Here is a 13,336-nt window from a genome sequence, read left to right as displayed (position 1 = left end):
TTTTGGATAAAAAACGTTCCCGTTTTAAGCGCGATATTTTGTCACGAAAAGATGCTCGACTATGCATATTCTTGACCGTTTTGGAAAGAAAACACTCTGAAGTTTCAGAATCTGCAAAGATTTTGTCTGTAAGTGCCCCAGAACTCATTCTACAGGCGAAACCAAGATGATGCATCACCCAGGAATTAGCAGAATTTCTGAAGCTCTGTTTTCCATTGTCTCCTTATATGGCTGTGATTGCGCAAGGAATGAGCCTACACTTTCTGTCGTTCGCCCAAGGTCTTAGCAGCATTGTGACGTATTTGTAGGCATATCATTGGAAGATTGACCATAAGAGACTACATTTTCCAAGTGTCCGCCTGGTGTCCTGCGTCGAATTCGGTGCGCAATTGCCAGCTGCTTCCACTTTACCATTTGATTCAGGGGAGAAAGCATGTGTCCAAGAACGATGTATCAATGAAGAGATATGTGAAAAACACCTTGATGATTGATTCTAAACAGCGTTTGCCATGTTTTCAGTCGATATTATGGAGTTAATTTGGAAAAAGTTCGCGTTTTGAGGACTGAATTTTCGGTTTTTTTTTGGTAGCCAAATGTGATGTATAAAACGGAGCTATTTCTAATACACAAAGAATCTTTTTGGAAAAACTGAGCATCTGCTATCCAACTGAGAGTATCCTCATTGAAAACATCAGAAGTTCTTCAAAGGTAAATGATTTTATTTGAAGGCTTTTATGTTTTTGTTGAAATGTTGCGTGCTGGATGCTAACGCTAATGCTAACGCTAAATCCTTTGTTTGCTAGCTACTGTTACACAAATTATTGTTTTCCTATGGTTGAGAAGCATATTTTGAAAATCTGAGATGACAGTTTTGTTTACAAAAGGCTAAGCTTGCGAGATGGCATATTTATTTCATTTCATTTGCGATTTTCATGAATAGTTAACGTTGCGTTATGGTAATGAGCTTGAGTCTGTATTCCTGATACCGGATCCGGTATGGGGAGTTCCAAGAGGTTAACAAAAGGCTAAGCTTGTGTTTGAATATATTTATTTCATTTCATTTGCGATTTTCATGAATAGGAAAAGTTGCGTTATGCTAATGCGTTTGAGGCTATGATTACGCTCCCGGATACGGGTTTGCTGGTCGCAAGAAGTTAATTGAAATGCATTCCAGGTGACTACCTCATGAAGCTGGTTGAGAGAATGCCAAGAGTGTGCAAAGCTGTCATCAAGGCAAAGGGTGGCTACTTTGAAGAATCTCAAAAAATATATATTTTGATTTGTTTAACACTTTTTTGGTTACTACATGATTCCATATGTGTTATTTGAACGTTTTGATGTCTTTACAATTATTCTACAAATAAAGAAAAACCCTTGAATGAGTAGGTGTGTCCAAACTTTTGACTGGTACTGTACAGATACACATACATAACTATATTCACACAAATACATATACATACATACAGTACCAGTCAAAAGTTTGGAAGTTTTGAATCCGGCGTCTTTTTGCATATTAGTTCATAAACAATGTGCCGTGGAATCAGTACATCAAAAATCTCTTCCCAACTATTTTGCACAGTTGTCAAAATGTTTTATCCTCAAATGAAACTGGTATACATTTTTATTTGTCACAATTTTCTTTAACCAATTATGTTTTTTAGTGCAGAGCTGACAGACAAGTTCCCTACTATTTCCCCCTTCCACTTTCCTCTTCCATTTTTGCCATAATGCTGCAATTAGTTGGTTGTAATTTTGCACAGAGCAGATATTTCCATATATTTTTGTTAGCTGCATGTGTGACATAACTCCACTAGTCCTATTTATAATATTATTTAAAAATATTATCTTTTGGGAAAAAAATGCAAAAAAGGTATAATGTTTGTATTTTTATCTGTTAGTATATTTGAACTTAGCCACAATATTTGTCATATTATTTGTTATTTTTTTCTGTTGGATCACATTTTTTTTGTACTCTGTTTATTATATATCCTAGTTGCCTTACCCTTCTACATATCTGCCTCTATCCCTCCAGTATCCCTGCACATTGTAAATATGGTACTGTAACTGAGTGTATATAGTATGCTTACTTACTTTCTCGTGTTCTTCTTATTTCTTATTCCTAATTCTCGTGTATGTTTTTGTTCTACCTTATGTAATGTTTAGTATTACATTGTTATTGATTACTGCATTACTGGGTTTAGAGCTTACAAGAAAAGCATTTCACTGTACTTTTGGATGTGACATTAAAACTTGAAACTTGAATTGTTCAATCAAGCTTTTCCCTACCAGCTCCTGCTTTCCGGGCATAAAAACTACAATCTGTCTCCAGAATTAGCCTGTTGCGCATGGGAACACATGCACACTAGGCCAGAGCAGGTTTTCCCTGGTTTTCCCTGTCGAAACTAGCTGATGAATGAACTATGCTAGTTTTCGTCCTCATTACCCAGCTCCCTAAATACCGCACCCTCAACTTCAAAACTCCTTTGCTAGTTATACAATCATATAACTAAGACATTTGCTGGAAATAAACATTGTTTCAATGTTGTTTCATTGTTTTGTTGAATGGTCATGACTACTTTATGATATCTGTCGCAAGATGGCGGTGGCGAAGGATATCATTGCTACTTAAGTTCAGTTTTGAGATCATTGGCATAGGGTTAGCTGGACGTTCTGACTGACCTTGGAACTGTGACAAAGGGCAGCCTTCCCCGCTTGGCTCGATGGAATATGTGGTGTTCATTTTCACTCTGTTTATTTAGAACCTAACAGACAACTAGTTAAAGCTCAAACCAAGTTTATTCACCCACTGGGTCAAACAGCTGAAAAAGATCAAGACATGTTTGCACCAGCACAAGTATTTATACCACCCTTTAGGTAGAGCCTTTTCTCTAGACACTACATCTTTGTTGCTAGGCAGGAAGTTAAGTAATGTGGGTAATAAACTGTTCCTTCTCCCTTCATGTGATCTGACCTGACCTCGGGCCCCCATTCTTCACTAATCCACCACTATCTACCCTTACCAGTGACCGCTACTATGTGATTGCCTTTTTCCCTTACTTAGTAACATTCCAAGCCCCTGGCTCATAACCAACCTCCTGACCACTCCTGTCTCAGCCTCCAGTATTTATGCTGCAGTAGTTTATGTGTCGGGGGGCTAGGGTCAGTTTGTTATATCTGGAGTACTTCTCCTGTCCTATTCGGTGTCCTGTGTGAATTTAAGTGTGCTCTCTCTATTTCTCTCTTTCTTTCTCTCTCTCGGAGGACCTGAGCCCTAGGACCATGCCTCGGGACTACCTGACATGATGACTACTTGCTGTCCCCAGTCCACCTGGCCGTGCTGCTGCTCCAGTTTCAACTGTTCTGCCTTATTATTATTGGACCATGCTGGTCATTTATGAACATTTGAAAATCTCGGCCATGTTCTGTTATAATCTCCACCCGGCACAGCCAGAAGAGGACTGGCCACCCCACATAGCCTGGTTCCTCTCTAGGTTTCTTTCTAGGTTTTGGCCTTTCTAGAGAGTTTTTCCTAGCCACCGTGGTTCTACACCTGCATTGCTTGCTGTTTGGGGTTTTAGGCTGGGTTTCTGTACAGCACTTTGAGATATCAGCTGATGTACGAAGGGCTATATAAATAAATTTGATTTGATTTGATTTGATATACATTCCTCATACATGTAAGTAACCATTAACTTCTAGCAAGTATTTAAAATTACAACCCAACAGTGGTGACTTTGCCAACACAGACAGATTTGTACAAAATATTGTAACCTTAACCTTTATAAAACTGGCTATTGTATTTGTTAATTAAATTGGAATTTATTAATATAATGAGTAATCCAGAAATGTCACGTGCTAATTGACACAAGAAAACTCAAGAAAATAGCAACTCTACAGAGTGTAATGAATGGCTAAATTACTTCCGGACACAAAAGGTCCCCAGAGCTCCTTCACCTCCTCACCACTCTATTGAGTCTTGCTGAGGTCAACGTTGACAATGCATAATAAGCAAACCCAATAAAAGGGATATGGCTTCGAGTTAGAATGAACATGAATAGAATTTAAAATGATTGTTGGCTTCCGGGTTATGTGGGCATTGTGTCAAGAAGCAGTTGGGTTGTGTTTCGGAGGACGCACGGCTCTCGACCTTCCCCTCTCCCGAGTCCGCACGGGAGTTGCAGCGATGAGACAAGACTGTAACTACCAATTGGATACCACGAAATTGGGGAGAAAAAGGGGTAACCTTTTTTATATAAAGCCTTACGCAGCACAACTCAGAAGAGTCAACTATCACTTAGCGACGGCTATGGAGGAGGAAGTGGCTCACTCGGAACATTCAGACAGAAACCTCATTGGCCCAACTCTCTATTCAGTATATATGGCTTTGGATGAAGGCATACACATGCCGCGTTCAACCATTTAGCAAGTCAGAAAATTCTGAATTTCTTAGTTTCCACTAGCACATGAACGTCGCATTAATCCGGGGTAGGCCAGAGGGAGGGGACAGGAAGAGGGGAAAGGGTAGGGCATTGTCCTCTTGCCAAAATGTAATCTGTGAATTACTGCCGTTGACTTTAGTTGTAAAGGGTGTGGACTGAGCAAAAACAAATTCATCATGGGAGTTATGTAGTCCAAAACCCTGGTATCGATTCAAACAAGGTTTCGCTAAAACTGACTTAACAGAAAGGGATTTTTGAGCCTATGGGAATGAAATTCATGGCTCTAGAGTTACAGTTGCGTGGAACAAATGATGAGAGAACGACTGGTGTAGAGTTTCCTAGTTCCGAATAGCACATGAAAGCGGCATAAAGTGAGAATCAGCCCCACAACAGCTGGGGATCATTTGCATGGTGCTGGGAGGGGCCTCCCGGTCCATTGGTGGAGTGGAAGAGATAATTAGTTAGGGGAATAGGTTTACAGGCACAGGGGGGAAAAAAACAGTTCATGTGCTGCATAGCACACCCGGTTCTTAGGGCGAGAGAAAAATTGTTTTGGCTACAGACACTGTTAGGGTGAATGTCTTAAGGTGAAATATTTGTTAAGAGGGAGGACTGACTACCTTTAAATGTTCTGCTAACCTGTTCTGAATAAGGGTTTATTCTTGGAGAGTGGAGTTAGAGAGAACAGGAAGGGATTCTTGGAAACCTGTTGCTGTGCAGCTGGTGAGTGCATGCTCCTTTTAAGGTCCTTTTTGAAAACGATTTAGGATGTCTTTTTTCTGCATGCTTTTAATGCAGTTAGGGTAGAATTTTCTCTTGCACCCTGGACAAAGTTAGTACTATCTGTTACTGCTCTTGACTCATGACAGGTTGTCATAGTAACAGACCTGATGAAGGCAGAGCTTCCTGAGTCTGTTTAGAGATATACTATACAGTGGCATAGTAGCTATTAACAAAGCAGGAAATAATGAAGCAACTTGTTGATTAGTTGTTTACTTACACAAGCACCCTGCAACTGAGATTTTGAGGCTTGTTATAACCAGTAGGCTGTTTTCCCACCTCAACGTTGGTCAAAGTGTTACTGTGTCTCCTCACATAAGACACTTCTGTAAAGTTATAATTGAGGCAGATAGTGGTATGTAGCCTACAGAGTTATACATCTATGATGCAGTAGCCTGCATTTTATGAAAACTAAACACAAACAGCCTTTTCAGCTTATGTGACGGTGCAGCTGTGAATGACATCTGCCCTCATCGTGGCACCCAGTCAGCCAGTAGACACCTAACACGGAAAATTTAGGTCAAAATTACTTCTGTGGTACACAAAGTTCAGCGTCAATGCTTGGATTCTACTTGACACCCTTGAGTCAAAACGTTATGGTTATGACTTGACATTGGTTGGGTACTGCAAGACTCTCCAAGACACAGAAGGTAAGTTCTGAGACAAAATTATCTAATGTAACCAGGTAGCCGGGGGGAGGGGGCTTGCACGTTGTGTAAGAGCCCCCACACCCATCAAAGTTGCCCGTCCCTGTAGAAGAAGGAAGAAGATTGCATGTGCTAACTTCATGCAGGAGAGAGGCAGCCATGATGATACCCATGAACAGAACAATTTTTTAACTGTGTATGTTGCTGGTTATTATTACGTTATTACAACTGTATTATAAGTAGAACATATTATGTTAGAAACCACACATTATTTAGAGCAAAAGTAGTAACAACCTGACATAGGGAAAGTGAGAAAAAAATGCTAGGAAATTATTCATACAGTAGCAGAGAAAGAGTACACAATGGTTGTTTAATTGAGTATATCCACATTAACATTCACACTGGTATTCAGTACAGTATGAATGGTCATGGCCCTAAGACTGATTGGACTGTACCAGAGTAAGTGACCCTCTGTAAGGCCCCCCTTAGCGTTATAAATCTGTAAGTTAATATTTGTCTTTATCCTTTTCTCTAAAAAGTCACTAGTAATGAGCGTTAAAAACCTGAGCATTCACAGGGTTGGTGTGAGGAGGGCAGAAGAGGGGAGTGAGGAGAGTTATTCAGCTCTCCAGACTAAACTGTATATCTGACTGTTTGACTGCGATAAGGCTGTGCTCCATGCTTCCTCACAGCAGCACTTCCTCTGTTTGTTAGAAAGCAGTTGGGTCAGCATGCTGCAGATACAGGGAAGCAGAGGGAGGAGGGCTTTTGGACCATGTCTAAGGGAATGGGATTGTATAGACAGCCTCACTTGTTATTTTGTATTTGTTTTATTGTTTTAGAGGGTAGATCCACTTTAATATTGCAGATAGATTGTGGATTCTATCAATGTAATTGTCTGCAACATTTCCAATCCCCCATATATTTTGCTTCTTTATTATTTCCCCTAACCCTATCACCCCTCCGCTAACTGGAGTAAACTAATGAACAACAAAATGTAGGCGTCAACTTCCAGCTTATACATACTATATACATTTTACATTTGACTGGAAAACCATTTAGGACTTAAGTACAACTTTTGTATGACAGAATATTTTAGTAAGAGGTTCAATGCTTTAATATTTAGTAATTTCAGCCCTCCCTATTCATTATATAAATAGGCCCGTTTAATTTTGTCTGGTTTGCCGTTCCAAATAAAGTGGAATATTTTTTGCTCTACAATTGAAAAAAAAAACAATTTGCTTGGTCTAGGCAGGGCCATAAGTATCTGTATCTGTGTAGCAATAAAATATGTGATCTAAAGAACAGAGCAGCAAGACCTAGTGAATGCAACAGCGCAACAGGTGTGTGGGTTTGTCTTCAAATCAAATCAAATCAAATCAAATTTTATTTGTCACATACACATGGTTAGCAGATGTTAATGCGAGTGTAGCGAAATGCTTGTGCTTCTAGTTCCGACAATGCAGTAATAACAAGTAATCTAACTAACAATTCCAAAACTACTGTCTTGTACACAGTGTAAGGGGATAAAGAATATGTACATAAGGATATATGAATGAGTGATGGTACAGAGCAGCATAGGCAAGATACAGTAGATGGTATCGAGTACAGTATGTACAAATGAGATGAGTATGTAAACAAAGTGGCATAGTTTAAAGTGGCTAGTGATACATGTATTACATAAGGATACAGTCGATGATATAGAGTACAGTATATACGTATGCATATGAGATGAATAATGTAGGGTAAGTAACATTATATAAGGTAGCATTGTTTAAAGTGGCTAGTGATATATTTACATCATTTCCCATCAATTCCCATTATTAAAGTGGCTGGAGTTAAGTCAGTGTCAGTGTGTTGGCAGCAGCCACTCAGTGTTAGTGGTGGCTGTTTAACAGTCTGATGGCCTTGAGATAGAAGCTGTTTTTCAGTCTCTCGGTCCCAGCTTTGATGCACCTGTACTGACCTCGCCTTCTGGATGATAGCGGGGTGAACAGGCAGTGGCTCGGGTGGTTGATGTCCTTGATGATCTTTATGGCCTTCCTGTGACATCGGGTGGTGTAGGTGTCCTGGAGGGCAGGTAGTTTGCCCCCGGTGATGCGTTGTGCAGACCTCACTACCCTCTGGAGAGCCTTACGGTTGAGGGCGGTGCAGTTGCCATACCAGGCGGTGATACAGCCCGCCAGGATGCTCTCGATTGTGCATCTGTAGAAGTTTGTGAGTGCTTTTGGTGACAAGCCGAATTTCTTCAGCCTCCTGAGGTTGAAGAGGCGCTGCTGCGCCTTCTTCACGATGCTGTCTGTGTGAGTGGACCAATTCAGTTTGTCTGTGATGTGTATGCCGAGGAACTTAAAACTTGCTACCCTCTCCACTACTGTTCCATCGATGTGGATAGGGGGGTGTTCCCTCTGCTGTTTCCTGAAGTCCACAATCATCTCCTTAGTTTTGTTGACGTTGAGTGTGAGGTTATTTTCCTGACACCACACTCCGAGGGCCCTCACCTCCTCCCTGTAGGCCGTCTCGTCGTTGTTGGTAATCAAGCCTACCACTGTTGTGTCGTCCGCAAACTTGATGATTGAGTTGGAGGCGTGCGTGGCCACGCAGTCGTGGGTGAACAGGGAGTACAGGAGAGGGCTCAGAACGCACCCTTGTGGGGCCCCAGTGTTGAGGATCAGCGGGGAGGAGATGTTGTTGCCTACCCTCACCACCTGGGGGCGGCCCGTCTTTTGTTCATGTGTGCAAGCATTTGTGTTTGTGTGTGTGTACAGAACACATTTCTTTGCACCTATACTAAACAGGCTAAGAGGGATTAGGATATTTACATACCATCTCCTCTTACTTCCTTTCACATAGAGATTTGATACTAGAGAGCTGAGTAACACCCCCACACTCCTACATCAGGATACAGCTTTACCCTCTAATTCCTGTCTCTGTCTCTTTCTTCTTCTCTCTCTTTCCTTTTCTCTCTCTGGACGTCCTGCCTACACCCACTCTGCCCGGCTGTGGCCTTTAACACGACCCCTGACCAGGCGAACCAGAAGCCATGACACAACCCATGCCAACCAGTAAGTATTCTCCAACTGTCCAGTCTGGTACCGTTGAACCACCACACAACTCTCTGCATGCCTGAGCAGCCTGGGCTGTGCCTTGCAGAACAGAAACAGATTGTAACCTTCTGCTCCACTACAGTATTTTACAGGAAGGGATAATGGTTTGGAGTATATGGGGTGGAGCCAGGGTGAAAGTACTAAAACAGATTCCCTCTCACTGTACTGTAACTCTCGAGACCCCCTATACTCCACACTGTTGTAAAGCACACAGCACCTGACCTTGTCTACCCCTGAGATAAAAAAAAAATGGAAGAAGCACAACATATATCGGACACCTGGTAGTCTAAGAGGCATGCTGAGTGATGCTTGTATTACTGGGTTTGGGCCAGGTGTGTTCCAATCAAGAAACCAAAACAAAATTAACAACAGCAAGCAGCGGTTTTATTTTACACCTTGTGATCTTCCATTGTTGAGTTGGATTTCATCGTTTTTTTTATTTCTTTAGACTCCACCTGTGTGTCCTGTCAAGAGCTGCCTTGTAAAGTGGCCAAACATTGACATAGCAGGAAGAAGATTGTTAGTGTTGTTAGAATTTCTTTCAAAGCATTGACATTTAAATGTTTTACATTTGAGTCATTTAGCAGACACTCTTATCCAGAGCGACTGTTAGCTAGGTGAGACAACCACATTTTTCTTAAATAAAGTAGATGTCAGAAAAGTAAAAGCATTTCCATACAGTTTCCATACATTATAGAACATTTATATTTCCTGTAATTCTCTATATTTGCAATACATTTTCATTGCTATATGGAATATGGTGATGTGTGAAACTCACTCCTCAGCCTGAAGTGTCGCCACTTGCTCTGAAAAACTGCTAACTTGTCAAAGGGGCCGACTGGTAAGACTATAAAGGCAGATCTCCTAGGTCTCAGTGTGAGCTGAATCGGGAGGAAGCGGTACTCGCTAAGCAAGTAGCGGTGACGACCGTTACAAATACACAAAATAGCTCTTACACGTACACAAATATACTGAATGAGAGAAAATGACTGAGTAAAATGTTAGAATCAAGAATTGCAAATGATATTAATCTATTGAATACTTTACATTTTGAAATATCCAGATGTTATAACGAGCAATATCTGAGGGTTTATATTTTTATCAGATCAATCAAAGTTCAGAATTAAAATCGGATCTGAGCAACAACAGCAAATAAATAGGCCTATACTTGAGCAAGTTTTGATATACAATACGATTTCATGTGGCGTGAAGAAAAACACAAACTCTCAGTCTTTGAGAGTTCATCATTGAATATGTACTGTATTGACAGACAGGTAAAAAATATATACATTGTCACATACACCGAATAGGTAGAGTCAAATGTGTTGTTTTAGGTTGCCAGCTGCCATAAGCCAAAAATACATGCTGGAAGTGCATGGTCATGTATACAAACAATACCTAAGGCACATAAGTATGGGGGGGCGGGGGAGATTTAGTAAAAGTCAGGGCTACTCCAGCTATGCTATATTCACAGCTGTCATTGTGCGTGCTATCCATTGTGCATGCTAGGGTTGTCTGCTAGGGTCTGGGGGAGACGGAGCAGGCGGGCGACATGACAGTTGTGAATATAGATCTCCTCAGACACCAGGCCCTGGGCCTGACAGCGGGGAATGTGTTGCCAGAGTGGCAGCTAGACATCCACAGGATAAAAACAGTCATCTCTCACAACCAAGTTGTGGGATTTAACAAGGTGCAATCTTATCATGAGAAAAAGTATCCCCTCATTAGTGATGCAGTGACAAACAGTTAATCTGTCTGGATATTAGAAGCAAATTGCTCAGGCTGGGTTGAAGAAGTTATGAACATTCAATAGTTATATATATGTATATACTGTATATATATATATATATACATATTCATCTCTGTGGGTTTCAGGATAAATTACGGGACCACAAAGTGAGGCTGTATGGAGAACACCACCACATGGGCCACAGGTTTAGTCAGTGTCTGTCTCGTCAGTGTGTAGATCAAATTTTATCTCCGTACATCTGTACTATCTGGAGCATTTAAGTTAATGACATAATAGCAAGTCTTATCACTCAATACATCTGTAGGCTACTATGAGAGAGACAGTTATGGGCCAAAGAAAGAGGCAGGCAAGCGCCTGCAGACATTACAAAGCTGTCTTTCAAGGCCTGATTGTTCCTTCTCCTATTTTCCGGTGATGCATTTTTAAACTCCATTTTCATAACGGAGGAGAGGCAGCAGCAAACATCATTCTATTCGGCTACTTCAGAAAATGACTGGTTCTCCAACCCATGCATAATAAGCTTTAGGAAGGGAGGGTAAAAATGTTCCTCTGCACAAGTCTGTGAATGTATTATTTCTCCTTGTAAGCATGACATTCCTTTCACTGAGCACACCTGAAAGCCTGAAAGCCGTAAAAGAATATTAGAGGGTTTTCGATTTAATTCGATATTGTGCAGTAACTACTGACAGGAATTAGGTTGAAGCAAAAAAGAGGTGATCACTTCGAGCTCCAATTATCTCAAAATAGGCGATGAAGACCCAATTTTAGAGACTGACTTGTCACTTTTTGATGAGGATAAGCTCCAATAACTCTGCTTTATGAGATATTAATGATTAAGCGAGCATAAAATTTGCCATCATGCTTGGCTGCTGATAACCCTAAAGTGCTAGGAGGGAAATGTGATTTTAATGTTAATTGACAATTACCTGTCACCATGCCTACAGGTTGAATCATTCCCTGCTTGTAGCACAAGACAATAACACTATGGGAGCCACAAAGTCCAGCATTTCGCTACACCTGCATTAACATCTGCTAAATACGTGTATGCGACCAATAAAATGTGATTTGATTTGAAGTAAAGTACGTGTGTGGCACTGTGCTTTGACATCATCCTCACATTGTCATATGGTGGGACCAAAGATGGGTATACACCTGGGCTCATTCAGGTGCCTATGTCCTTCACCATACAACTGCAATATGACGGTAGTAAGCTTTGTGTTGTGTAGGAGACATTTTGTTGTTGAGCTGAGGATAAATAAACAACTAGCAGAGTGTGAGTGATTCTAGGGTTCATGTATGTAAGGCTTTTAGTTGACAACTACATGACGCCACACACCGTCACGAATGCAAGATTAATTTAACCACACACTAAGGAGTATGTCAATTGGACTGTATGTATACAGATCTGTTAACATCCATTTGCTCATCAAGCACCAATTGTGGACCAGGCCACATTGAATAGGTGCATTAAATAGGTGTTGAAGAATAATGATCTGTTTTTCAACCAGCTGGCAGGGCTGTTCAAAAACACTGAGGCGGCAACCTGATGTTTGTTTGTATAAGCTGTTCTGGTGGCTGTCACTCAACGTGTTCTCATTAGCCTGCTACAGAAAAGAGGCCCTTCTCTATGTGTTATCAACTTTCACTGTGCTAGCTACCATGTTAACTTTCTGCAGCGTATAACTGCAACCTATGAATAATCAGACATGGAAATAGAGCTATTATTTTCCCACACACACTAACCCCCAGTGCCCCTATCTTAGTTCACAGAGACACGCATGTAGCGTCTCAGACACAGAGTCAGGAAAGGACACAGGATAATGGAGATTCTCCATTTTTAGTATGAAAGCATATGTGTCAGAGGAGCTGAGAGGAGATGACAGTAGAGCTGACCTTGACTTGTCTGGGCTGCTGGAGTTGTGCATTCGTGAGAGGCTGTGCTTGTGCGGAGGCAGAGAAGGAGATTTCCCCTTCCTCTGCTCTCACTGTCAGGGTTTTTACTCTACTTTCAGACAGGTAGAAAGATTGATAGAGAGAGGGAGAGAAAGAAAAAAGTGGGAGAGAGAAAGAGAGCATGCTTGACAGAGGAGGACACAGACAAATACAGAGAAGCAGAGAGTGACAGAAGGGAACAGTACGTGGCAGGCGGAGAGAAAGTGCAACAGAGATAGATTGAGCCTGGGATGGATGGAGTAGTTGGAGAAATCGATAAGAAATTAAAGGGAGAACTGGAGTAGAATTAAAGACGAGATGGGAACAGGAAATTTTCCGTTTTCTTGGAGCAGGATGTGTTGTATTTAGAACTATAGGGGTTGGAGGTATTTTTCCAGGAGATGAGGTAGAAGAGGAGGAGGATGTGTTTCAAAAACCAGTGTGGAAAGAGGGGAGAGACCCAATAACAATCCCAGAATGGCGTCTCTGTAGTGTGTTTATCTTACTCCCCCCAGAGTCTCCTCCCCTATCCACTTCATCCCTCAGCTCCATGCTCCAGAGATAACAGGACAGATGTGCTGCCACAGCAGCAGCACCAACTACCTCACACTCTCCCTCTCTCCCTCATGCTGGTGCTATAGCTTCACACCAGGGAGAGACAATCAGGTGCCTGGCAGGGAG

The 13,336-nt window shown here is 41.4% G+C and overlaps 1 protein-coding gene across 3 annotated transcripts in view; it reads left to right on the top strand.

The window, feature by feature from the left end:
- Positions 1 to 4,779: 4,779 nt before the first annotated feature.
- The window catches only part of LOC139399569 (glycophorin-C-like), a 28,126-nt gene continuing 19,569 nt past the window's right edge, over positions 4,780 to 13,336 (top strand). Inside the window, exons 1-2 of one of the 3 annotated variants that reach the window (XM_071144941.1) lie at positions 4,780 to 5,162; positions 8,896 to 8,931. In XM_071144941.1, coding sequence (XP_071001042.1) covers positions 8,910 to 8,931 — 22 coding nt within the window. In that variant the 5' untranslated portion in view covers positions 4,780 to 5,162; positions 8,896 to 8,909. The remainder of the gene's footprint in view (positions 5,163 to 8,895; positions 8,932 to 13,336) is intronic. The other 2 variants (XM_071144933.1, XM_071144949.1) reach the window with 2 other exon arrangements.

Source organism: Oncorhynchus clarkii, chromosome 3, assembly GCF_045791955.1.
Source record: "Oncorhynchus clarkii lewisi isolate Uvic-CL-2024 chromosome 3, UVic_Ocla_1.0, whole genome shotgun sequence".
NCBI lineage: Eukaryota > Metazoa > Chordata > Actinopteri > Salmoniformes > Salmonidae > Oncorhynchus > Oncorhynchus clarkii.
The sequence above is the reverse complement of the archived record's forward strand: the minus strand, read 5'-3'. Positions and strand labels throughout refer to the sequence as shown.